The following is a 25,716-nucleotide window of genomic DNA, read 5'->3' as shown; positions in this document are numbered from 1 at the left end:
CTTGGCAAGACTGACAACCGGATGGTCCAATAGTTGTTTTTGGTTCCAAAAGTGTTATTGATGGGTATCTTTGGACAACTGCAAGAGAACCACGGTTATGTTTTAGTTTTTTAAATTTTACCTCCACAATATATTTACAGTGATACTATGTTAAACTGTTAAGAAGCATGAAAAATGTTCTAAGTTAATTTATTTTCCAAATTTGTTATAACAGCTTTAAAGAGACAATGTGTAGTTTTTAGCATCACCAGGTAATTAACAGGCTTCTGCAGAGCCTGATGAGCTGCTGCACAGGTGATTCAACCACTGAATCAAGTGTGTTGGATCAGAGAAACCACAAAAATGCTCTGGATACAGGCCCTCCAGGATTGAAATTGATACCCTGGTCTTATTCAAACACAAAAATACCACTTGCTTGCAAATATTTAGCAGTAGCTCAGGAGGTAGTGCAGGTTGTCCAGTAATCGGAAGGTTGCAGGTTCGATCCCGGCTTTGACCAGAGAATGCTGCTGTTGTATCCTTGGGCAAAACGCTTAACCTGCCTTGCCTGCTGGTGGTGGTCGGAGGGACCAGTAGCGCCAGTGTTCGGTAGCTGTGGCTACATCGTAGTTCATCCCCATCAGCGTGTGAATGTGTGTGTGAATGTGTGAATGACTGATGGTGTTGTGAAGCACCTTGGGAGGTTGTAGAACCCTAAGAAGGTGCTATGCAAATACAGGCCATTTACCATGTGCAGCTCTATCGCCGGGGTCAATACACACCGTCACTTTAAGTAGATACATATCTGAAGCCCGTAAGGACATTGTCCTACATGGTTCAAAAATATTTTGCGTGAGGCACTCCAATGTCTGCCAGTAAAAAGTAAGTTACTTAATTTTGAGTACTTGCCAATACAGAGTATCAATATGAGTAAAAATAAATTCCATTACACTCCTTGCAAAAAAAATAATAAATAAATAAATAAATAATTAGATTTTCATAGGAAATTTTTCTGGGGGAAAAAAGTTCACTTTTTTATTATATGATGCTTTTATTGAACCATTTTCTAGAGCTTTTGTCGAGCTAACAGAATTAAACGCTCAGAAGAATATCTTGTCCTAAAGTTGCAAGTGGTAGCAGCTGGCTGTTTCTCCTTCTCTGATGTTATTGAGCAGAGAACCTCACACTAGTGGTGTTCTGCTGCTAAATATGCAAGTGTGTACTGAATGGAGGACCCAGGGAACTGTGGAAGTGAGTTTGTTCAGTGAGATAGAAAATCGGATGGTCCATTTGTTGGTTTTGATCCGTCATGTTATTGGCTGAGGTTAAGACATTCGAGAGAAAACCACTTCATTATTTATTTTTTTAAGTATTTTTTTTAATCTCCACAATGTTAGAATGTAATTAAGAAGCATGGACCCATTTTTTAATCCATCTTGTTTTGCAGATCGGAAATCAATTCATGTAAAATATATCACAGAAATTGTGAAACTGTGATAATTTCTCAGACTGTAATCATACCGCCAACATTTTTAATCGTTGCAACCGGACAAACGCGCAATGGCTCCAGGTAAGTTACATGTGCAGAACATGAAGTTTGATGCAAACAGAAATGAGAATGATTTAAAAGAAAGAAACAACCGTATACAAAAAGAGCTACAACATGTAGAAGATGAAAAATAACAATTCAAGAACCACCATTGAGAAAAAAGGGAAAACATTTGAATGCTACAAATTAAAAATCAAACAGAGTTTCCAGGAGGGAAAACAGCACTTGGATGTTAAAAAACAAGATCTGGAGAAAAGAGAAATGCAGTTTGAGGAAAACCAAGAAAGAATAAGGGATAAAATCAAAAAGAATTTCCAGAAACAAAGGGAAATTTTACAAATTAAAACTCGATGAACATTTCTCAGATTTGAGGAACAAAGAGTTAGGGTTGTGATGGAAAGAGAACTGCATAAAGAAATTAGAGATGACTGGAATAAAATTTAAGAAACTAAATTGCTAATGAAAAAGGATCTGGAAAGACCGATACTAGAGTTTAATAAGTCAAAGAACCAATCAAAAGGAAAATAACGGAGAAAAACAGACTCTACAAAATGAGACAAACATTTAAAAGTTGAAAAAGACAACCCTAACCCTAGAAAACCAGAAATCTGAGTTTGAACAGATAAAGACAAGATCAAAGCAGGGAATTAAAAAAGGCTGACAGATTTTGCTAAAAGAGAAACAACATATACAACTTCTTAAGCAGACTGGAGGAAAATAAAAGGAAGTTTATGGAAACAATAGAAACACATAAAACAAATGTAAAAATGATAAGGGGTTTGAATATTTGATACTTGAGACAACAAATCTGAATGAAGAGAAATGAAAAAGCCAAATAAAAAAGACAAAATCCAAAGAGGAGCATAAGGACTTATCCAAGAATGGCCAGACTATTTAGAAGCAGGGAAGAGAATCTGAAAAACCAGATGATGGACTTTGAAGAAAAGGAGAAAGATACTGATCAGATTGTTCAGGTTATCGAACAGGTTCTTCAGGAGAGAGACGATTTGGGAATGAACTAAAGAGAAAATGAAGTTTATGGAAATAATGGAAGTCCAAAATCACAATTTAAATGAGCCAATGGGATTTGAAGAAGTGGTGTGAAAATCTGATATAATCCTATGCCACCCTGAAATAATCCTACAGATTCTAAAAACCTAGAGGGAGGGAAAATAAGAGTTTATGGAGATAATGGAAGAAGAAAAATCATCTTTTAAAAGAGAGGCAAAGAGCTTTGGTTGAGGGGTTTGAATTTTTTTAAAACTCGAGAGAGAAAATCAGAGCATTATTTTGAGGAAGAATCTAATCAAGAAACTCAAAATGTGAGAGAACAGATGGAACAAATGCTGCAGAAACAAGCAATGCAGGCTGAGGAAATAATACAAGCAGCAAATCTGAACTTTCAGATAACAACTCATTTCAGCAGGAAGGGATAGAATATCTTCAGGCTCAAAATCTAAAGACGCAGAAACATTAGTCAGGAGAGAAATCTGAAGAGGTCCAAGAGCTTCTGGATGTGGGTGTATGATTTTGGCCCTCTAACAATTACACTTATGATCAGTACAAGTTTCCTTTAACTATAAAAATAAAAACCTAGCATGGATTGACTTAATTTGACCTTACAGCATTTTAACACATTTTATGAATTTGGACTGATTAATGTTGTTTTTTTTTAATTATGATTTATCAGGGGGTGCAGTGGTTTTGTACACTTTTTACAGCTCTTACTTTTCTTTATAAAACTCATTACATGGCCTGGGGTTGCAGACCACTGATGTAAATTAGCCAAATATTTTCATCTTGTAGATGAATCCTAATAAAAAATAGTTCAGAATGTGTTTATCATTGTTGTATCTTATTCATATGAAATTTCAGTTGGTGAATTATTTCTATTGCTGTACTTGTACGTTCTCACTGAAGTTGCAACAATGAGCACCACTCAAAAACAAAGTGGCAAAAGACCAAACTCAAAAACACAGTAAGTGCTTTGCAAACCCGACTCGAGCAGACCGAATCAGAGGAGATATAACCTCTTTACAGGAAAACTAGGATTGATAGATAATTGACTCACACCCAGCATACAGCAAATTTACATGTTGTTTCCACCCTCTTATTCATGTATCGACCTGTCTTTGAATGGAGGGTCACTTGTCAATTTGACTGCAATATAGGAGTCATCACAATAACAGACCACACACCAGTCAAATTCCAGCTGGGAGGTGGAGGTCAAATGTGGGTTAACAGTTAGTCAGAAACCTTTGGGACGAATCAGGGGTATTTCTACATGTGAACAGAAAGAATAGCTGGCATGTGGGATGCACTAAAGGCATTTATTAGGGAAATGTAAAACTTACAGTATGTGGAAACAAGGCTAATATAGGAAGACTGCAAATATTGGAAAGGGAAATTGGGGAGCGGATCAATATAATCCACATAACCTGAGGAAATTGTGAACCAAAATCTGAGGTCCACCAAGTATATAATAGAAAGGCAGCATACTCAAGTAATAGACTGAAAACTAAATGTTATGAAAGTGCTGAAAATACAAAAATAAATAAATAAAAAAAAAAATTAGGGTAGATGGCACATTACACAGGTCAGCAGAGAAAATAGACAAGATCTTCAAAGACTTCTGAAAAATTTTACACTTTCACTAAGAATGAAGACAAACTCTTTCAGAAGGTAGAGCTACCCCCAAAATTCTTAAAGGACAAGGATAGTTTAGATTCCCCCGTAGCTGAAATTGAAGTTCGAACAGCAACTAAGGGAAGAATGGGAAGTTACCTGGCAGATTGCATCCCAGCAGATTTTCCAAGAGATTAATTGATATCCTTCGCCCATCCCTGGTTGATCAATAATGTTGTTAAATCATTTATTCCAAAACAGGACAACAGATCCAACCAATACCAGATCTACAAGTCTTATAAATGTTCATTGCAAATATTATCTAAAACTGTAGCATCACAACTAGATCAGCTTTTACCTGAAATTATTAATAACGACCAGGTGTTTATAAAACATAGGTCCTCAGCTGATAATTTGAGTGGGTGTTAAGTCCATTAGTGTTCACAATTGTTCTAGAACCCTCGGCTGCAATGATCAGAGTAGAAACAAGAGTCATGGGAAGTGGTAGGGAGCAAATTATTTTTATATGCTGTTGAGGGTCTGACCTCATGAGGAAATTACTATGCAGTGATTTTCTCCAAAATGACTGTGCTTAAATTGCTCTGAAAAGCAAATAATCACATCAGCGCCAAGAAACTTCATTTCCCATGATGCTTTGCACACGGAAGCATTGGGATGATGTCACCGCCTAATACCAGAAACACGTTCTGCGCATGTGCGGGAGGCGGGAGCTTGGAGCTTTCCCGCGACTTCAAAGACTATAAATCATGAATGAGACAAAGAAACCTCGTTCTTTTGCCCAGGATACCTGGCGGTTAGGACACGCTTGTCGAACGCTCCGACTTCTTTGAGCACGCGGAAGCTCTAAGAGCCAAGTTGAGCCACGGAACTGCTGGAAACTAAACTGCAAGCCCATCAGATCTGCTCGTTTCTGCTCCCCTCCAGCTGATGTTTGAGGACACAGAACTGCGGAGGGAAACAACAACTCCATCCAGCTCTCAGAAACGCTGTAAGTTATAACTCAGCACAGAAAGAAACTTTGCTGTCTCTGTCCAGCCCGTGGAGAAACACTCGTGAACGCCAAACAACGGAGAAAGCATCAAACCGACGGATGACGCCGGAAACTGCGGAGAAAAACGGAGAACCGTCAAGTCATAACAGCGGGGGACGCCTTGCTGCTTTGGTGATCAGGAAACTCATTTTTTTCTCTCCTTTTCTTCTCCCGTTTCCTCTATAGTCTCAAATAAGCAATAAACCGCGTCTATTGCTTAAAAAGTAGCTTCGTGTTTTCCTCTTTCGTCCCAAACACGTCCGTCGGGTCATTTTGAAAGAATAAACTGCTTATTGATCATTGTTTGGTATCTTAAAATGGTTTCTGTCATGGCCAGGCTGAAACTAAAAGATATTAATTTGTGATTAATCTTTTGTGTTGTTTCATGATCTTTTGAAATGTTTTGAGTGATTTAAGGTTAAGTTACTACTGATTCTAAGTGCTTTGGAAGTTAAAGTGCAAGTTGCCACCCACACTTTAGCCAGACAAAGGGGTCAGCCATCTTGTATTCAAGACTCCATTTTGAATCCATACACACGCACACACACACACACACACACATACACACTACTCCTTTGTGAGAACAAAGGACCCCATTCATACATCCTCCATCACATGCAAACACATCCATCTTCAATCATATCACACGGTTATTATTCATCTATTCCACTGTTTATTCATTTGACAAATTGTTAATTAAATGTTATAAAATTCAGATTTTTGTGTCCAGTAGCTTTGTTGTGTCGAAGAGAAGTCTCTGCTCCAAGGATTCTACGAACTTCAAGAAAGACTGATAAGAGTTTTGGATTCAATTTTTCCCCGGAAAAAGGGGAATGGTGCCCCGTATATCTAAGAATATCTTAATTAATTAATAAATCAGTAAATATTCCCATATTTACAGAATTTATTGAAGAATCCAAAAGTAAGTTGAAGCTTACTAATTGTTCGCTCCTAATAACCCCAACATTTTATTGGTGCGGCCGTGTGAGGCTTGGATACACAGAGATTTCTATCCGGCACAAACAAACAAATAAATCCAAAGAGCTTGAATTAAAAATAATCCGTTGTTCAGCCTTGAACCAGCAACAGGGTGGTGCTGATTTCGCTGAGCAGGAAGCTGCATCGAACTCTCACCAGTAACTCAGTGCTTCTTTAAAGGTGCAACGTGTAAATTAATTCTGGTTAACCTTTTAGGTTAAAATTCAGCTTTTCCTTAAAGGTGCAACGTGTAATTAATTCTGGCTAACCTTTTAGGTTAAAATTCAGTTTTTCCTTAAAGGTGCAACGTGTAATTAATTCTGGCTAACCTTTTAGGTTAAAATTCAGTTCCTCATTAAAGGTGCAGCGTGTAAGTAATTCTGACTAACCCTTTTAGGCTAAAATTAACTGCTAATTTAGCGACTTTAACTCACAGTGGCTATTGTAACTAACTGAAACCTTCACTCAAAGACTGATAACACCTTGTTTGCTAATATTCTGAAGGAATAACTAGCATATTTAACACTGCAAGTGTTGTAAGACGTTGCTACGGCAACGCACCAGCTTTTGCTAAAATACTGAAAGGAATAGTATTTTAAGCATCAGTCACGGCATTCCGTGCAATCTTAAAACGCTAAAACCTGTGCGCACAAAGGTTAATTTAGTGTTTTTCTGCTACAAAGCTAGCAGTTGCTGCCCAAAAGGTGCAGCTTGAGCTATCTGCAGAAGCTCTACTAGGCTATTTTTGGTTCGGTTGTTAAAATGGAGGGACAGAGTAGTGAACTGACCAACTCCCGGCAACCAGGTGGCGCTGCGGCCCACGACTATGAACCTGGCCTACTTTCTGGACAAATATTGTCCAAACTGGTCGCGGTTGCTCGAGAACCCGACTACCCTTCTAGGGATTTCACTGAAGAACAGCGTAGCGACGAGCTAGAAGCTGTAATTGATCAAATAGAAAACCCGGATGGTACAAAACCAATCCAGGTTCACTTAGCTAAGTTAGCCTTGATCCTCTATCAGAGAGAACTCCAACATGATCGAGAGATCATGAAGCTCCAGAGCATGCTAGCTGAAAGGCAGCAAAATGGAAGGCAGAAGGATGACGAGGAGGAAGCCAGCACCGATTCTGGGGAAGATGGGGAGAAGACTCCGCCCCCTTCTGCTGATGACAACAGACAGTGGGAAGGGGGGGAACACCGTGACTCTGAGGCTGAGCCAGAGTGCTCTCCCACACCGGTACGAAAGCAAGCCGGCAAAGCCAACCAGGGTCCGCCCAGGACGATCGCCAAAGACCAATTGGTTTCCTCCACCCAAGGTAGCGAGGGACCGCCGTCCCGCCGTAAAGGTAGGCTACCTCCTGATACGGCTCCATACGATAATCAACAGTATGTGGTGTGGGACTCTCTGGACGGACGCACGCCGCAGGGGAGAGATGAAGCTTATCTGTCCCAACCTTCGGCCCCGTTCCCTACACACACTATAGGGCATTCAGGACCATCTAGGGGCCGAGGGCAGTTCGCCCTCGAACCCCAGGTTGGACCACCACCCTCATCTTCACGGCCTTCTCAATCAGTGAGAAGTCGACCAGCTGAGCGGCACCTCTATTTAGACCGCTCCCCCAGTCCACGAAGGGTGCAAGGTGCCGATTGGGGTTATGCACCCCAAGCTGCACCTCCACCATCCACCCATCCTAGCTACTCCGGTATTCGGCATGCCGATAACCAGCTGCAGGACAAAGCATCATACGCCAGTCCGTACCCGGACAAAGCGTATTACGCAGATGCCCCAGTTGAAAGACGCAGGCTGCACTACGCAGACGTGCCCCGGGAGGAGGATCTCCCAGGACACCCACGTGACGTGCCAGCAGCCCGCCACAACATGCCGGACCCCGATTTGGGCCCCAGGAGTCAACATTGGGAGCCCAGAGCACACCAGCGATATCCAGCGCCCTCTGAGACAGACCGTGGGTCAGAGTCAGAGGATGACGCGCCGTACCGTGAGTCAGGGCTCCGTGTACGTCAAATTGAATCGCTAGCTAAAGACATAGAACGCTTTGATCCTAACACCAATGAATCCAACGTCGACGATTATCTCAGGGAGATAGAACGTTGTCTGCTTGATCTTCCAGCACCCTCTTCAAGGGAAAAGCTCAAGCTAATTTGGAAAACCACATCTAGAACGGTGCACGGTTTCATGGAAACTCTACCATCTGACATTCGAGATCGGTACTCCTCGCTCTGCCGAGCGTTGAGAGATGAATACGCCACGTATGCAGACTCTGCGTCAGCTACAATGGGGGCCTTCTCCATCAAACACGGGAGGAACGAACCCCCCAGAGAGTATTATCGCCGACTCAAAAGTGCTTATTTCCAAGGTCGAAACGGCCCTGGGCTCGAGGAAGACCCTGCCTTCAGATCCCTGTTCATTCACAACCTGCACGAGTGTGTTCGCTCCGAAGTCTCAATGTATTGTCGGATGAAAAAACTGACAACTCAGGAGATTAGGAGATACGCTCAACAGGCTTGGGAAGCCGGCGGAAAGCCCCAAAAGCCTGACGCACATCACCGCGTCATGCACCTAGCTCCCGACGCCGAGCCGCGTTTGGAGCTCGAAGGCACAGAAATTCCACCCACTAAGCCAAAATCTGCTAAACCTAGACCTGTTAAACCGCGAGAGCAGTCCCAATCTCCTCAACAGGGGAAGGGGGGTGCTGATTGGCCGCCTAGGTCTGGACAATCAGACAGGAAGTGGCCCAACCAAAACCAACGGCAAGCAGGTCGGAACAGTGGAAGGTTTAAGGAGCGCCGCCCACAGGTAGGTCCCGAACACAAGTCCGCAGGTGAGTACTTGACCAAAGCCGACCTCCAGGAGATGTTTCAGCAGTTCCTAGCTAAACAGAAGGAACAGCTGAGATCTGCAGATGAGACCCCTGCACCAAAGTCTGCTTCTAAGAAGCCAGACTCAGAGCCAACGTCCGCATGACTAGGCGTGGCTCAACCCCCCAGCGTGGCCAGGACTTACCTGATCAGTTGGGGAAACACTACTGGTAGACCACAGGAGTCTCCTGAAATCTACCCCCCAGAGAAACCAGATACTAAATTTCTGAAGTTCCTTGGTGACTTAACAAACCATGATCATGCTCGCCGTTTGTACTGTAGCACCAACGTAGGTGGGTGCATACAGGTTGATGCTCTGCTGGATACCGGCTCAGAAATCACCCTGATGTGCTCCACATTGTTCCATCGCGTGTCTGACACCATGCGGTCGTTCGGGAAACCAGTCCAGGTAGAGCCCTGTGACCTGAAAATCACCAGCTACACCCAGACCCGGGAGTGTATCACTCACCGGGCGTGGCTGGACATCACCTTCCAAGACATGACTCTGGTTCACCCGTTTTATGTCTGCCAGCTAGACACTGAACCACTTCTCATTGGTCAGGACCTGCTTGAACGTCTAGCTCCCCTCATCGACTGCCAGAAGGGTCAACTGTGGGCCCAGGTGGACACACCTAAGCCCTGGAACCCAGATAGCAGCCGACCATCCTCCATTCTTGAGGTCAGCATAAGTGAGCCGCAAAACCCTTGTTCCAAGGTCATGCCCCTCCCTACGGCTCCCACAGACGATGTCCGCCTGCAAAGGCACGAAACCGCTCCTGGAACTCCTCTCTGCACACATTCATCTTTTCTCTGCTCGCTGAAGAACGTCAGCCTGCAGCCATATGCACCACACATAGTTGGTGGTCTTACCATCAACTGCACCCACATCTCAGATGCTCGCCTTGCTCTTTGGTCGGAAAAGTCAGCCATCAGCCAGCAGATGTTTGAACACCTGCGTCAGAAGGACCCCCTTCTGGTCAGTGTGACACGTAGCCATCGGCTCTTGTCACCTACTTGGCCGCAGAGGCTCCTGAAAGCGCCAGAGGTCTGCTCTCTGACTATCCAGCTTGGAGCAAGACAGCTCACACATACATTCAGCATCATACCACAGCTTGATCCACCTGCACTCATCGGAGCAGATCTGCTGGTTCGACTCGGTGCCCAGCTGGACACTTGCAATCAAGTCCTTTGGGCCCGGGCCACACCATCCTCTGAGCCTGGCTCAGAAGGCCCTGAACACTTGCTGTCCGGTCAGACCATTCCACAGGCCTGCCGTGCAGTGGTTGAGGCCAGCACGGTTCTGCCCCCACAGGTCAAAGGAGTGCCCGTTCGTCTGACTCTGATGAAGCATCAGAAGCTGCCAGGCACACAGGCCTTCTTCCAGCCATCACCACACTTCTTGGAGCTCAACTTAGCCGTCTGTGGCACGCCACTCTTGGAGCTGAACAATCGTTCTGCGTACTTGTTGGTCGAAAATCCGACCCAGAGTCCTATCCACATGCCGGCAGGAAAGCCCTTGGGCATGCTGATAGATAGCTCATTCCATGACTTCGAACTTTCAGTCCCCGTGATCGGACAACTTCCGTTGTTCTTGAATGACAGACAGGTTGGTGCAGACACATTCAGTACTTTCCCTTCACAAATGATTACCATCAAGCGGCATGAAGCCCTTCCTGAGGAACCCATTTGCAGTGCAACCTTAGATACTGACGGCGGTCAGTGTCTAACGGTTTTTGCAATAAATACTCAACCCTCTGAGTCACCGGTTGAAAGCCCGGAACACCAGAGACCCTCCTCCTCTGAACCTTATGACGGCTTCGAGGCCGAAGTCAGCCAGCAGCTTGACAAAGCGGATGCGCTGGAGTCAGAGGAGCAGAGAGCAGAGCTTAGAAGCCTGTTCTATGAGTTTCAGTCCATCTTATCCAGGGACTCCCTGGACTGTGGACTCACAAACCTGCATACGGTTCGCATTCCAACGAACCCGAATGCCCCTCCTACTTTTGTACGTCAGTACAAGATTCCCCTCACTGCTTATGAGTCGATCCAGGAGATCCTCGATCAGCTGAAGGAGAAAAACATCATCAGAGAGTGTAACTCCACTTACAACTCTCCCATCTGGCCGGTTCTGAAACCGACTGGGAAATGGCGTCTCACCATAGACTATCGTGCACTGAACAAACAAGTACCTCTCTCCAGGTGGCCTATGATCCATTTAGATCAGGAGCTAGCCAGAGTCAGAGATGCTCGTTTCTTCTCTACGGTTGACGTAGCCAACGGCTTCTGGACCATGAAGGTTGAGCCGGCGGACCAGTATAAACTGGCTTTCTCCTTTGGAAATCGCCAATATACTTGGAACCGCTGCCCCTTTGGCTACTCTAACTCACCTGCCGAGTTCAACATCTTCCTCCACAAAGCCATGTCAGATGCTGCTTCCAGAGGGAACCTCATATATGTCGATGACATCTTGATGAGGAGTCGAACCTTCGAGGAGCACCTGGCCGAACTCCGTCACGTGCTGCAACAGCTCGCTGACGCCGGAGCTAAATTGGCGATTCTCAAGGGACAGTGGTGTCGAACCAAAGTGGAGTATGTTGGACTGCTGGTTGGCCCTAATGGAGTCGAGCCCCAAGCGGGACGCATTAGAGCCATTCAGGACATCAAAGCCCCAGCTAATCTGACCGAACTCAGGAGCTTCCTCGGAGTCTGCAACTACTCCAGGCAGTTCATTGAGGAGTACGCTGAAATAGCGAGGCCCCTCACTGAGCTGCTTCGGAACGACACACCTTTCGTGTGGGACAGACCCCAAGAACACTCCTTCCAGTTCCTAAAACAGAAGTTGGCGTCCGCACCCTGTCTGGCTTACCCAGACAAGGATAAAGAGTTCTACATAGAGGCTACTTTCTCCTCTCACTGCCTGAGCGCTGCTTTGAAGCAGAAACACGATCAGGACATGAGAGTTGTGGCATACGCCAGCAAGCCTCTGAGCAAGGTGGAACTCCAGTTCTCAGACTGCGAGAGAGCTCTCCTCTCTACAGTCTGGGCTGTCGAACACTTTCGTAGTTACATCGGTGGACAGAAAGTGATCATTGAAACGTGTCATCAGCCTGTTACCTTCCTAAACAGCCAGCGTCTGCGCGAAGGAAGAGTGTCAAACAGCCGCATTGCGACGTGGATGATGGTGCTCCAAGGATATAACATTGAGGTCAAGTATGGTCAGAACACCAAGCTAGCGCTAGGACAAGGGCTAGCAGGCTGCCAGCACTGTGACTCTGACTCCGTCATGGGCCCCCTGGACACACCTGCCGCAGTCTACCCAACCGCATCCAATCATCGCTACTTTGATGAGAATGTTTGCCAAGGGCTTCCGAAAGTTTACACTGACGGATGCGCCTACCTTCACGAAGGCCAGCTCCGTGCCGGGGTTGGAGTCGTTTGGGTGGACTGTGACACTAAGCAACCAAATCACTACCGGTTGGGCCAAAAGTCTAGTCAGTACGCCGAAATTGCTGCAGTGTTGATAACCCTCCAGCAGGCGGCAGCCTTGGACATCACTCAAATCGTCCTTTGCTCAGATTCAAACTACGCTAGACACAGCTTCATTTCTCACTTCCCCATGTGGAAGGAGAACCACATGAAAAACGCCAGGAACAGAGACGTGAAACACTCGGAGTTATTCCTAGCGTGTGATCTGCTCACCACTGAGAAAGGCATAATGGTCTACTGGAAAAAGGTCAAAGGTCACTCCAGGACCCTAGGTCCAGAGAAAGATGGTAATGACGAAGCTGACCGCCTTGCTAAGCTCGGTGCTGACCAGGGAACCTGCTGGGAATTCAAAGACGAGTGGCTTCCACCCAAGGCCGTTCACAAGGTCTGCGCGATTACTCGTCGCCATGCTAAACAGGCAGACGAACCTCGGACCGTTGAGGTACCAGTGTTTCTAGGCAGACAACCACAGGACGTGGACCTAGTCACCATGCAGGAACAAGATCCTGACCTGAAGCTCATCCGCGAGCTTCTCCAAAAGGGCCCGATGCCTGAACAACCATCACCACCTATTGGTGCAAGCCAAGATTTGGTAAACCTGCATCGTCAACTCACGCACCTGAAACTACAAAACGATTTGTTAGTTTACATGCGTGACGATCACAGCCCGCCGCGCTGGGTTGTTCCACTCGACCACAGAGGAGTGATGCTTGCCTACGCCCACGACACTCCGGTTGGAGGTCACCGCGGAGCAAAAGCTACCCTCGCGTCACTGACAGAAGTAGCATATTGGCCGTCGATGTCCAAGGACGTACACAGCTATGTCCAAGGCTGCCTCGTCTGTGCCCAGTTTCAACCCTCCCAGCCGCTTGCTAGAGCACCACTGCAACGCAGGGGAATAACCTTCCCTTGGTCCCACCTGCAGATCGACTGGGTTGGACCGGTTCCCAAATCGGCAAGAGGAAACAAATATATGCTAACTGTAACTTGCAGTTTCACAAAGTGGGTGGAATGCCTTCCAGCGCCAAACGATACAGCCGTCACAACCGCTGTACTGCTGATTAACCACGTTTTCAGTCGATGGGGACTTCCACTCTGCATTGACTCTGACCGAGGAACTCATTTCACATCCAGTGTAATGACGTCCCTGTTTGAACTTCTGGGAGTGGAAGTGAGATTCCACCTTCCCTATCACCCACAGTCATCCGGACAGGTCGAACGGATGAACCGCACGGTCGTCTCTATGCTCAAAAAGTACGTCTGCTCCACTGGGAAGGACTGGGACGTCAAGCTCCCTCTGGTCCTGATGGCCATACGGTCCACTCCACAGCGATCCACTGGGGTTACGTCCTTTGAGATGATGACCGGCAGACTGATGACTCTACCACTGCACCTCCTGTATCACCCAGAGGATGTCAGTGTTGCCACTGCCTATACCGCTCATCAGTATGTGGCAGACTTGAAAACACACCTCAGAGCTACGTTCGCGCACGCTCAGAAGAAACTGGAGACCAACGTAGAAGGCGCTAAAGCCTACTACGACCAAAAGACAACCAGCCGCGAATACGAGGTGGGTGACAAAGTATTCTACTTTCGGTTCGCCCAACCGGCACGCAAAGCTAAGAAGTTCCTGCCCTGCTGGTCAGGACCATTTGAGATCGTGGCAAAACTCTCTCCAGTTGCATACAGGTTATGCATCACCAAAGCGAGACAGGAGCCTGTCTACAAATGGGTGCATGCAAACCAAATCAAACCCTACGTCAAACCATCCCCGCGGGTACAGAGACCAGACTCCCCGCAGGAGGTAGACGTAGTCGCTACATAGTTCTATGCATGGAAATGAAAAAGGGGGGGAAGTGCACGTTTAACCCACTAACATGTACTAACCGACAAAGAACCAGGCCCCCCCCCCCGCCGTCACTTTCACTAACCAAGAGAAACTCCTTCCTAGACCGCTAACAGGATGTACCTACTAAAACCTTACAGGGTGCTCTGGTACCTATTCTAGGCTCTGATTAATGAATCTCTACGTGCAATCAAGACTTTGTCTGAAACCATACCTCAGGATATTGTGTACACACGAGTGGTGAGAGATTTGATGTAGGACCTGCTCAGGGAAGTAAGTTCCACGCTGGACAGCTTGGTTGAAAGTCGTATTTCCCCGTACTTGGTACCACTGGACCTGCTCAAAGTTAGCTTGACAGCTGCTACCCCTCTACTGTGCACCTTTCACAAATCCACCTAGCGTACAGCCTAAGTAGTGCAATGCCCATTCACGTTGGAAAAAAAAAAATTAGAACTCGGTTTCCTGTTAAACGTTCCCATAATTGTGACACCTCACATCTATAGGTTTAGGTCGATGCTGAACATTGGTATTTGAAAGGACGGTAGGCATTTCCACTTTGAACTAGAAACCTGACACTCCATCACCTCAACCTCGAACAGCATGACTCAGAGTTTGAGATCATGGACGCTTTCCAGGGTTGTAACTTTGCCTTCGATTTAGAAATTGACCAACAATTACTGATTGAAGGAACCAAATTTGCTAAGTTCACACAAAACCCGCGTGAACTTACTTTGACGCCCAAAACGCTACATTGACACAGATTATACAACCTTAATCTGCACATTGGTCGCCCTGGGGATGGGATGGCTCATCACGGCCGTGATTGCTTATTCCGCCTACAGGCGTGTTAAGAAAGTCCAAGATAAGATGCACTTGCTCACCTACGGTGTGCCTCGTAACCGCGTTCGGGGAGACTCCAAGCGTGAATGTACCACACCTGTCTAAAGGGGGTGAGCAACATTTTCTTTATTATTTTGTAACCCTAAGAGTAGTTCTCACTTTAGTCTACCTCCCATTTTTATCTGAGTGTTGCATTATGTCACATTCTTTATAAGCTACACACTGAATGTATGACCTAAGAATGTATTTTATGAGACCTCAAGGTTGCTATGAATTTTCTTGGATGTTATATGTTTTTTTTTTTTGGGTTTTCTGTATTTTTGTTTCTTACTTGGTCACATATTAACTAGTGGTTATGTGCCGGCCCAGCTCAGTCTGTCAATGACTCTGTCTGACGCACCAGCACATTGTAGTACCTCTTAGTTTTATGGTCCTTGTTTTAGCCCAAAGACTGTCCTGATCCACCCTTTGGACCAAAAAGGGGGGAATCTTGGGACCACATAGGTCAATGCGCGTTTGCGAACTATGGACCTCGTACATCACCGCGTGATCCATAAACTGAACTGTATGGCCGGCGGTGAGATGCCTTTGTGTCCACTCGTGGAGTTAACCGCCCACCGACCTTCCTCCTTCTACACTACTACCTCTCGCATGGACGACATCATCACTGCGTACCACCTGCGTGAGTGGCTTCTTCTCGTTATGCGCGTTGGGGACTATCCCGTTTCCTATCCTCTTTGTGCCTGACAAAGATAAAGACCAAAGGCGCCAGGATCCAAGACAAAGACCAAAGACAAAGGCGTCCAAGGAGACCAACGTCCTAAGGAACAAACCCACCTGTGCTTCCGACAATCAAGTCGACCTACGTTCATGAGGAACAAACCCATCTGTGCTTCCGACGATCGAGCTTTGGGCGCGATCCCCGAAACCAAAAGGGGGAATGTTGAGGGTCTGACCTCATGAGGAAATTACTATGCAGTGATTTTCTCCAAAATGACTGTGCTTAAATTGCTCTGAAAAGCAAATAATCACATCAGCGCCAAGAAACTTCATTTCCCATGATGCTTTGCACACGGAAGCATTGGGATGATGTCACCGCCTAATACCAGAAACACGTTCTGCGCATGTGCGGGAGGCGGGAGCTTGGAGCTTTCCCGCGACTTCAAAGACTATAAATCATGAATGAGACAAAGAAACCTCGTTCTTTTGCCCAGGATACCTGGCGGTTAGGACACGCTTGTCGAACGCTCCGACTTCTTTGAGCACGCGGAAGCTCTAAGAGCCAAGTTGAGCCACGGAACTGCTGGAAACTAAACTGCAAGCCCATCAGATCTGCTCGTTTCTGCTCCCCTCCAGCTGATGTTTGAGGACACAGAACTGCGGAGGGAAACAACAACTCCATCCAGCTCTCAGAAACGCTGTAAGTTATAACTCAGCACAGAAAGAAACTTTGCTGTCTCTGTCCAGCCCGTGGAGAAACACTCGTGAACGCCAAACAACGGAGAAAGCATCAAACCGACGGATGACGCCGGAAACTGCGGAGAAAAACGGAGAACCGTCAAGTCATAACAGCGGGGGACGCCTTGCTGCTTTGGTGATCAGGAAACTCATTTTTTTCTCTCCTTTTCTTCTCCCGTTTCCTCTATAGTCTCAAATAAGCAATAAACCGCGTCTATTGCTTAAAAAGTAGCTTCGTGTTTTCCTCTTTCGTCCCAAACACGTCCGTCGGGTCATTTTGAAAGAATAAACTGCTTATTGATCATTGTTTGGTATCTTAAAATGGTTTCTGTCATGGCCAGGCTGAAACTAAAAGATATTAATTTGTGATTAATCTTTTGTGTTGTTTCATGATCTTTTGAAATGTTTTGAGTGATTTAAGGTTAAGTTACTACTGATTCTAAGTGCTTTGGAAGTTAAAGTGCAAGTTGCCACCCACACTTTAGCCAGACAAAGGGGTCAGCCATCTTGTATTCAAGACTCCATTTTGAATCCATACACACGCACACACACACACACACACACATACACACTACTCCTTTGTGAGAACAAAGGACCCCATTCATACATCCTCCATCACATGCAAACACATCCATCTTCAATCATATCACACGGTTATTATTCATCTATTCCACTGTTTATTCATTTGACAAATTGTTAATTAAATGTTATAAAATTCAGATTTTTGTGTCCAGTAGCTTTGTTGTGTCGAAGAGAAGTCTCTGCTCCAAGGATTCTACGAACTTCAAGAAAGACTGATAAGAGTTTTGGATTCAATTTTTCCCCGGAAAAAGGGGAATGGTGCCCCGTATATCTAAGAATATCTTAATTAATTAATAAATCAGTAAATATTCCCATATTTACAGAATTTATTGAAGAATCCAAAAGTAAGTTGAAGCTTACTAATTGTTCGCTCCTAATAACCCCAACAATGCCCATGAAATTCTGATAATTGGCATTATATAAATAAACTGAACTGAGTTTTACTTTATAATCTGCATTCTTAAATACCAAAGACAGACCCAGAGTGGTCACTCCTTAAAATGCAGCTATACATAATAAATGATGGCTCAGTTCTGCTATGTAAAGAGGAAGATCATTGTTTCAAACCGAATAATTGAGGAAAGACAGTGTGGTTTCTCTGAGCCAGAAACTGCTAACTGACAGAATTTTATTCACATGATGGGACTTCTTTAAAACTGTGGGCAATTAGAAGATGTGTACTTGCTACTGTGAAGTCCAATATCAGTGTAGAAAAAGTTTACACTCACCAAGAGCCTTTTTAACAAGAACAAACTAATTAACACTTAAGAGTTCAACATTAATAATCTTGATTTTTTTTCTTTTCTCATCAATGAAAATAAAAAAAAAATACACTGGATTGTATGGACTTCTAGGTTTAATTACACTGCTAAAAAAAATAAAGGGAACACTTAAAAAATGTAACTCGAAGTCAATCGTACTGCTGTGAAATCAAGCTGTCCACTTACAAAGCAACACTGAGGAGGTTGGAGCATGCACTGACGCTGACGGCAGCGCACCGGATACACGGCAGCGTTTGAAGCAGATGGCAGCTCGTTAACAAACATCCACACTTAAGACGCATTTTCGCCTAATTTATCTACTGACAACTCAAAAAATAATCTGGTAATTGTAACTCACTCAACCTGGAGGTAAGTGAAGAAAATTTAGAAAGTTTACAGAACTATATTGACAGAGTTTTTGAGTTTTTCGTTATGGGTCCCAAGAAATCAGCAGCTGAGCCCGAAACACCTGGGACCAAGAGGAGCCGTCCTCAGGACTCGCCTGAGGCCTCATCTCCCCGTAAGGACATACTGGGATTTAGAATTATTGGATTCTATAGATAAACGGCTTCTGGGATTTGAGGGGCATCTTCATCTGCTTGAGGTTCTACACCAGGAGTTTCAGAACCTCTGTCAGTCTCTGGAGTTCAGCCAGGAGCAGGTGGAGTGGCTCGCCGCTGAGAATGCGTCTCTGTGGGAGTCCGTTTCTTCCCTGGAAGAGGGAATGACGCGGATCACCCAGGACAACAAGATTCTGAAGGAGACAGTTTTGGACCTTCAGGCCCATAGCATGAGGGATAATTTGGTGTTTGCAGGCCTGCCGGAGCAGACGGGAGGAGCGGAGAACTGCGAGCATACAATCAAGAACTTTCTCCAGACCCAAATGAAGATACCCGAAGAAACGATAAAAAAACATCACCTTTCACCGGATACACCGCCTTGGAGCTAAAAGAGTGGACAACAGAAGACCTTGTCCCATCGTGGCTAAATTTGAACATTTTAAGCAGAAGGATCTTGTTAAAAGCCACGGAAGAGAGCTCAAAGGAAAAGACTTCAGCGTAAATGACCAGTTCCCTAAGGAAATCCTGGATCGGTGCCGAGTCCTCTTTCTGCTGCGCAAAAAGTTTATCCAGGATGAGAAGAGGGCTGTCATCTCGGTGGATAAGCTTTATGTGGACAATAAACTTTACAAGGAGCGAGGAGTGACTGACTGGCTGTATTAGCCCAACATCAGGTCAGACATTTACTATTCTTATCAGGATTCACTGGGTTTGAGCACGTCAGGATTAAACAGCTGCTAAATCCGTTTTGTAGATGATGAGATCACCTGTTCATCACCACCTCACACCCCTATCACCTTTTCTTTTTAGTTATTTCTTCTTTTTTAACCTGTATCTGTATTTCCTTTCCTCTTTACCTGCTTCTGTACCTTTACACCTGTATGGCACAACCACACAACTTTCCAACACTGCGTCAGACTCGACACACACACACACACACACACACACACACACACACACACACACACACACACACACACACACACACACACACACACACACACACACACACACATATATATATTTAATCCACAGCACAGTATCATAATTTATGCGTCAAATAATACAACCACAAACACTGTTGGATCTTTATTATTATTATTATTATTTACTTTTTTGTTATTTATTAACATACTATTTTATACATTTAGATACTTATTCCATCTTATTCCAGGGTTTCCCTTACACAGGCGTAGCCGTGGCAGGCCGCCACGGCTGAAATCCCACCGCCACGCCTACAACATCCCAAGTTTTATTGATGTTTTTTTTTTTGCGCCGTTTCCCGAAGAAGCAGCGGGAACTACTGTGTTGTTGCTTGTGATCACAGCCGGCAGGTAGCAAGGAGGAGGAGGCACGGCAGGGTGGTTACAGCTATGAGCGTACGGATAAAGCATTTTTGACGAATACGAGCATGAAACGAGTGTAAAACTCGTAAATAACTGTAATCGTGCTGAATGAAATCCTCATTGGGTAACTGACTGTCTTCACGCTCTGTGATTGGCCAGTCAGATAGAGCGCCCGCCCCTCCCTACACACAAAACTGCAGCCGGGAGCTCCGTCAGCTCGGCCCAGGCATCAACGCACACACACAGACAGTAAGCCGGGTGTGCACTGTGCGACTTTTTCACTTTTTTGAGCAGATTTTCCACTCGTGCGAGAATCCACAAGATCGGGGCGAGTTTTGCGCTGAACGTCGTGTAGTGTACGGGGGTTACGAGAGGCGATTAACACCATGTGACCAGCTACCGATCAGCAATCGTGAGCTCGCACGGACTTCTGGAGTGTTTAATATTTATCTCGTTCCTCATGAGGGTTGAAGCGGCGCAGCGAGCAGCTGCGACCCAAAAAGTACCAGAACCGCTCACATCCTGCATCAACTCCGCTCACCCGCTATTTCCCCAATAACACACGTTGTTCATTTTTATTTCTACATGTTTTTTTTACTCACAATGATTGTCAAGAAAGCGTGTTTGTCGTGTTCATGTCAAATTAAACTGATCACAAAACACAGATTTACTTTCTTTATTTCGTTTCCTCATCCAACCCCCATAAATCCCTGTGTGTCCTCCTGCAGCACTCCCGAAGGACAACAGGCAAAACAAGACAAAAAAGTCTGACGTGTTGAGTAAAACTGCTATTTTTAGCATATTTTTAGGTCCGACGTGTTGCTACCAGACGTACAGTGAGCACATGACTCGTGAGATCTGCCCTGCGCTGAAGTCGTACAGTTTGAGCTGAAGCTGTGTTACGAGTGAAAAAGCCGCACAGTGTCCGCCCAGCTTATTATAATGTTCACTGTAATGCATCTTGATGTTCTTAACAAATAAATTAAATAAAAAATATTGGTCAATAATGCCAAATATGTAAATTTGTGTTTCAGTCATTTTTATACTGGCTTAAAAATACTTCATGAAGTCTACTAAGCAGGGGTGTAGAAGGTTTTTAATAGGGCCAGCCCAGTAATGATCTTGGACCAAAATAAAGGGGGCAGAAAGTCAAATAAAGGGGGCAAAAGAAGATGTCTTTCCAGACGCCAAGAAAAATTAAATGCCAAATCCACCCTGCAAAGTGTGTCACTGAGAGTTTAAAACAGAAATTATTCTTGTGCAAATATTGGTGTACTCACCTTTAATACTAGTTATTACAATAAAGCAGTCGCTGGATTGGTGCAGTTCAAAGTGGAGTGCATCAAATAAAACAATATTAACATAAAGGTGAGACGTGTCATAATCCCCCCCCCCCCGCCAACACCACCTCCACCACAGCTGGAAAAATTCCTAGGGGAAACACTGTATTCACATGAAGGCGTCATATTTTAGCTACTCACACACACACATCTATGGGCACACTAAAGTTTGTCTCATGGAACGTACATGGAGCTGGCTTCATAGAGAAAAGAATAAAGATTTTTGATCAGCTAAAGAGAGTGCAAGCAGACGTGATATTATTACAAGAGACTCATAGATCTGCCACATCCGCAGATTAACTTAAAACGCCTGAGTTTCCCAGCATGTTCTCTGCCTGCTATAACTCTAGGCAAAGAGGTGTAGCTATTTTAATACACAAAAACATCAATTTCACAGTATTGGACACAGTCTTTGATCCAGAGGGTAGATTTCTAATGTTAAAAATCTCCGTACAGAATCAAAGCTTATGTATTGTCAGCATATACTGTCCAAATATTGATGACCCTTGATTCTTTCATAATTTTTACTCTGTACTCTAGAGCCCTGCACGGGCCTAAAATCTGAGCCCGTGTCCGGCCCGGCCCGGGGGGGTGGAGCCCCAGCCCGACCCGGCCCGAAAAGGTTTTCAGGATTCTCTGGCCCGGCCCGAGCCCAAGCCCGACTTTTTTTTAACCAACTAAATGAAAACAAAGTGCGTCAATCTTGACCAATGTGTTAAAAGACGTGCAGGATCCGAGCGTCGCAGAAGCGCATGCGGGAAGCTTCCTCCCACTGAAGCGAGCGTTTTCCAAACCCTGTCACTCAGAGAGACTTGTCACTTAGAAAATGTTCCCTGATTATGAAACTTTGGCTGAATAGCGCTTGTTCCTGTCTCCAATGTGCGACACATCCAGGAGCCGTCTGAGGAGAAGCCCAGAATCTCACATCCTCTTCAGCTCATAAGCGCCTATGATTACGGACAAGCGTGACCCAACCCGGTCTCACAGTAAGACCGGGTTGGACCTGTTCAGGTTTACGCAGACAATCTTCACATAGAATTGACTTACAGATATAAAATTAATTCAGTAAAATATAAAGCATTTTATTTAAATATCCATTCATTATTTTACAAGCACAGAGAGCTGCATCAGACGGATGGAAGAGCCGCGGGTTGCCGATCCCTGCTCTAGTTCAAGATATCATTAAAATTCCAAAAGTGCTGAAAAGATTAAAAATGGGGCTTTCCGTGCATATACAATACATTACGGTAGCCACTGGGATCGCCTGTCTTGAGCGCAAAGAATCACAACACAGATTCAGAGACGTGCGAGTTTGTCATCCAAAATGCTCTGTTTTATAACTTTTGAATGGCTGATCAGATTCAAATAATTCCAACGGTTCCTAAAAGTACATTAAAGCAGCTTTCCAACGATCTATAGCATGAAGCAATCAGAGTTAGAGAAAATATCGCTAGGGGAAATTCTGCTGTACAGCCTGATTGAAACGGAGCGCAGCGCTGCGGTGAAAGCGGATAACCTATAAAATGACATGTTGAGGACGCAAACTCAATACATCTCTTTTATTGTGAGGTAATAATTTCTCCGAGTTTTGCGGTTGCGGGCGGGAGTAGACATGCACGCTGCAGGTGCGGGCGGGAATGTAACACACACGTTGCGGTTGCAGGCTGTAATGGTCAGAAATTTAGGGGGAGCGGGCAGGAGCGGGATGAAGAAAACAGTCCCGCGCAGGAGTCTACTTTTGCGTGTAAGTGTTTTAATTTTTTTTAATGATTTCGATTAAAAATAAAGGCGCCTGGCCCGGCCCGTGTCCGAGGTAATTGCACAGTTGTTGGCCCGAAGCCCGGCCCTCGGGCCGTCGGGCCGGGCCGACCCGAGGGCCTAGGGCTTCAGTGCAGGGCTCTACTGTACTCTCCGAACACCTGGACTGTCCACTTATACTTGGAGGCGATTTTAATTTTTGGATGAACTCTTTAACAGACAGGCTCAGTACAGCTGGGACTCAGCGCAACTGGCAATCCACTAATATAGTTAAACAGTACATGAGTGATTATGGGCTTTGTTATGCATGGCGATCTCTTCATCCTAACCGTAGAGAATATACTTTTTTCGCACATCCATCACTCTCATTCACGTTTTGATTATTTTCTAGTCAGCAGCTCATTCTTGGCTGACATTTCAGACACTGAGATACACCCCATAGTTGTCAGCGACCATGCTCCGGGTTCTTTAACCCTAGTAAATAAGAAGACAATCCCACCAAGCAAAAACCGGAGGTTTAATACATCACTGCTTAAAGATGAAGGTTTTATAGATTTTTTTAAAAAGGAGTGGGCTTTATATTTAGAACATAATGACCTGCCTGGAACATCAGCATTTGTTCTCTGGGAGGCAGGAAAGGCAGTGATGAGAGGTAAAATAATCTCTTTCTCATCACATAAGAAAAAAACAGAAAACAAACGTATTCAGGAGTTAGAGGAAATCATTAAGTCTTTAGAGGCATTCACAGAAGAAGAGTTACTGAGCAAATTACGTAAAGCTAAATTAGAACTTCATGGAATTATTGACAAAAAAACACAATTTTTAGCACAAAGACTATGAATAGAAAACTTTGAACATAGTAATAAATCAGGTAAATTTTTGGCTAGCCAGTTAAAAATTAATAAAGAGAAAACTACCATATCTGCTGTTAATGACTCAACCGGGAATATAGTTTATGACCCTGAAAGCATAAACAACACTTTCAGAGAATTTTACCAAACTTTGTACTCACCACAGATGAACAGTGTTGGGCAAGTTACTTCAAAACTGTAATACATTATTTATTACTTGTTACCCTCATTTTAAAGTAATTCATTACATTACAATATTACTGATTTTAAAATGTAAGGCATTACACTACTTTTGCATTACTCTAAGTTACTTTCAACAAAACAACTTCAGTATGAGTTTGGTAATCTGATGCCTGGTGAACTCATGACACATCCGGTGGAAGGTGATATGGTGTCTGAGCTAGGACTGCTGTTAAAAACAGTTCTTTAGAAGGATTGTTTATGTAATAAAAGCAACAACAATCTGTACTCTCAGCACGCTGCCATCTTAGATTAACTGAGCAGGGAGTGAGGTGGTGGGGGCTCCAAGTCTATTTAGCCTTGGTCCCCAAATGCCTTGATACGGCCCTGGATGTGGGACTGACTTCTGGGGTGATCTGATTCTATCACATGTATAAATATTAAATGCTTATTTATTATTGCTTTTCACTGGTGAAAATGTGTATTGGGGATAAATCTACCTACTTTTTGTCTTTTCAAGCACTTTGTTTTGTTTTCTTGATTTTATTTGAATAATTTCTGCCCTTTCTCTCTCTAACCTACCTGCATGCTGCATGTTCTCTCCGTCTTCCAGAAAAACTGTTTCCTAGACTTCCTACTTTCTAACTATCAGCCAAAGGGATCTTCACATGTGCGGCGCTCCAGCAGCAATGAGTTAAAATCACCGGGGCCCAGATTAACTCAGATGAGGCAAAGCACGTCAGAAAAGTACAGAATACCAGAGAACATGCGCTGATATGAACGATCGCAGGTGAATTATTTTGTTTCAGTGGAGCGATTTTGTGAATGTTACTGCGGCCGTGTGGAGGACGCCGCTGGAGTATTTGAGCCGGTACCGCTGCGTCCTCTCTGCCTGCAAAGCGGAGTCCATAAATGACGTAATATATGTAGATACTGGATCTTTCTTCGGGTTTCCCGCAATTTGAATTTTTAAGAAACGCATCTTGATTCTGGGTTTAAAATGCATTGTAATTACTGCGTTACTGACAATTGTAACGAGTAAATATTACCATTTCTTTCCCTGTAATGCCTTACATTACCACATTACAACAAAAAGCAATGCATTACAGTAATTAATTAATTCTGTACCGCATTACTCCCAACACTGCAGATGAACCCATCAGATAACGAGATCAATGAGTTCCTTGACAGGATAACACTTCCTAAATTATCAGACAGCCAAGTTACAGTCCTGGACTTTCCACTAACATCAGCGGAGCTCCAGGAAGCCCTTAAATCAATGACTAATTGGAAAGCTCCAGGTCCAGACGGGTTTCCAGCAGAGTTCTACAAAGAATTCTGGATCATTCTGGCTCCAACATTTTTCAGAATGGTGAGGGAAATCGAAAAGAGTGGCAGATTACAGCCAAGCATGAACTCAGCCAATATTAGTCTCTTGTTAAAACCAGGCAAAGACCCTGCATTTCCTACCAGCTATCGCCCAATTTCCCTTATTAATGTTGATCTCGAAATAATTTGTAAAGCCTTGGTAAAAAGATTAGAAACGGTAACCCCCTTCATAATACACCCTGACCTAACTGGTTTCATCAAGGGTAGACAGTCATCCACTGACTCACATAGATTACATAATTTGATAGATTTCTCTTACAG

General features: G+C 44.5%; 2 protein-coding genes across 3 annotated transcripts in view; one reads left to right on the top strand and one right to left on the bottom strand.

The window, feature by feature from the left end:
- Positions 1-25,716, bottom strand: part of LOC107395763 (chromodomain Y like 2) — a 127,958-nt gene that overhangs the window by 26,401 nt on the left and 75,841 nt on the right. The gene's annotated exons all lie outside the window — the stretch shown is intronic.
- On the top strand, positions 6,353-9,167 carry LOC139071809 (uncharacterized). Its single transcript, XM_070554959.1, has 2 exons — positions 6,353-6,483; positions 6,544-9,167. The coding sequence occupies exon 2, from the start codon at positions 6,945-6,947 to the stop codon at positions 9,165-9,167; it is 2,223 nt and encodes a 740-aa protein (XP_070411060.1). The 5' UTR covers positions 6,353-6,483; positions 6,544-6,944.

This window comes from Nothobranchius furzeri, chromosome 9 (assembly GCF_043380555.1).
Source record: "Nothobranchius furzeri strain GRZ-AD chromosome 9, NfurGRZ-RIMD1, whole genome shotgun sequence".
NCBI classification, from domain to species: domain Eukaryota; kingdom Metazoa; phylum Chordata; class Actinopteri; order Cyprinodontiformes; family Nothobranchiidae; genus Nothobranchius; species Nothobranchius furzeri.
Note: the sequence above shows the minus strand (reverse complement) of the source record. Positions and strands in the feature narration are given on the sequence as shown.

What these genes read in the sequence shown, in the direction of transcription:
- LOC139071809 (XM_070554959.1), top strand. Translation starts at nt 6,945, where the DNA reads ATGGAGGGACAGAGTAGTGAACTGACCAACTCCCGGCAACCAGGTGGC.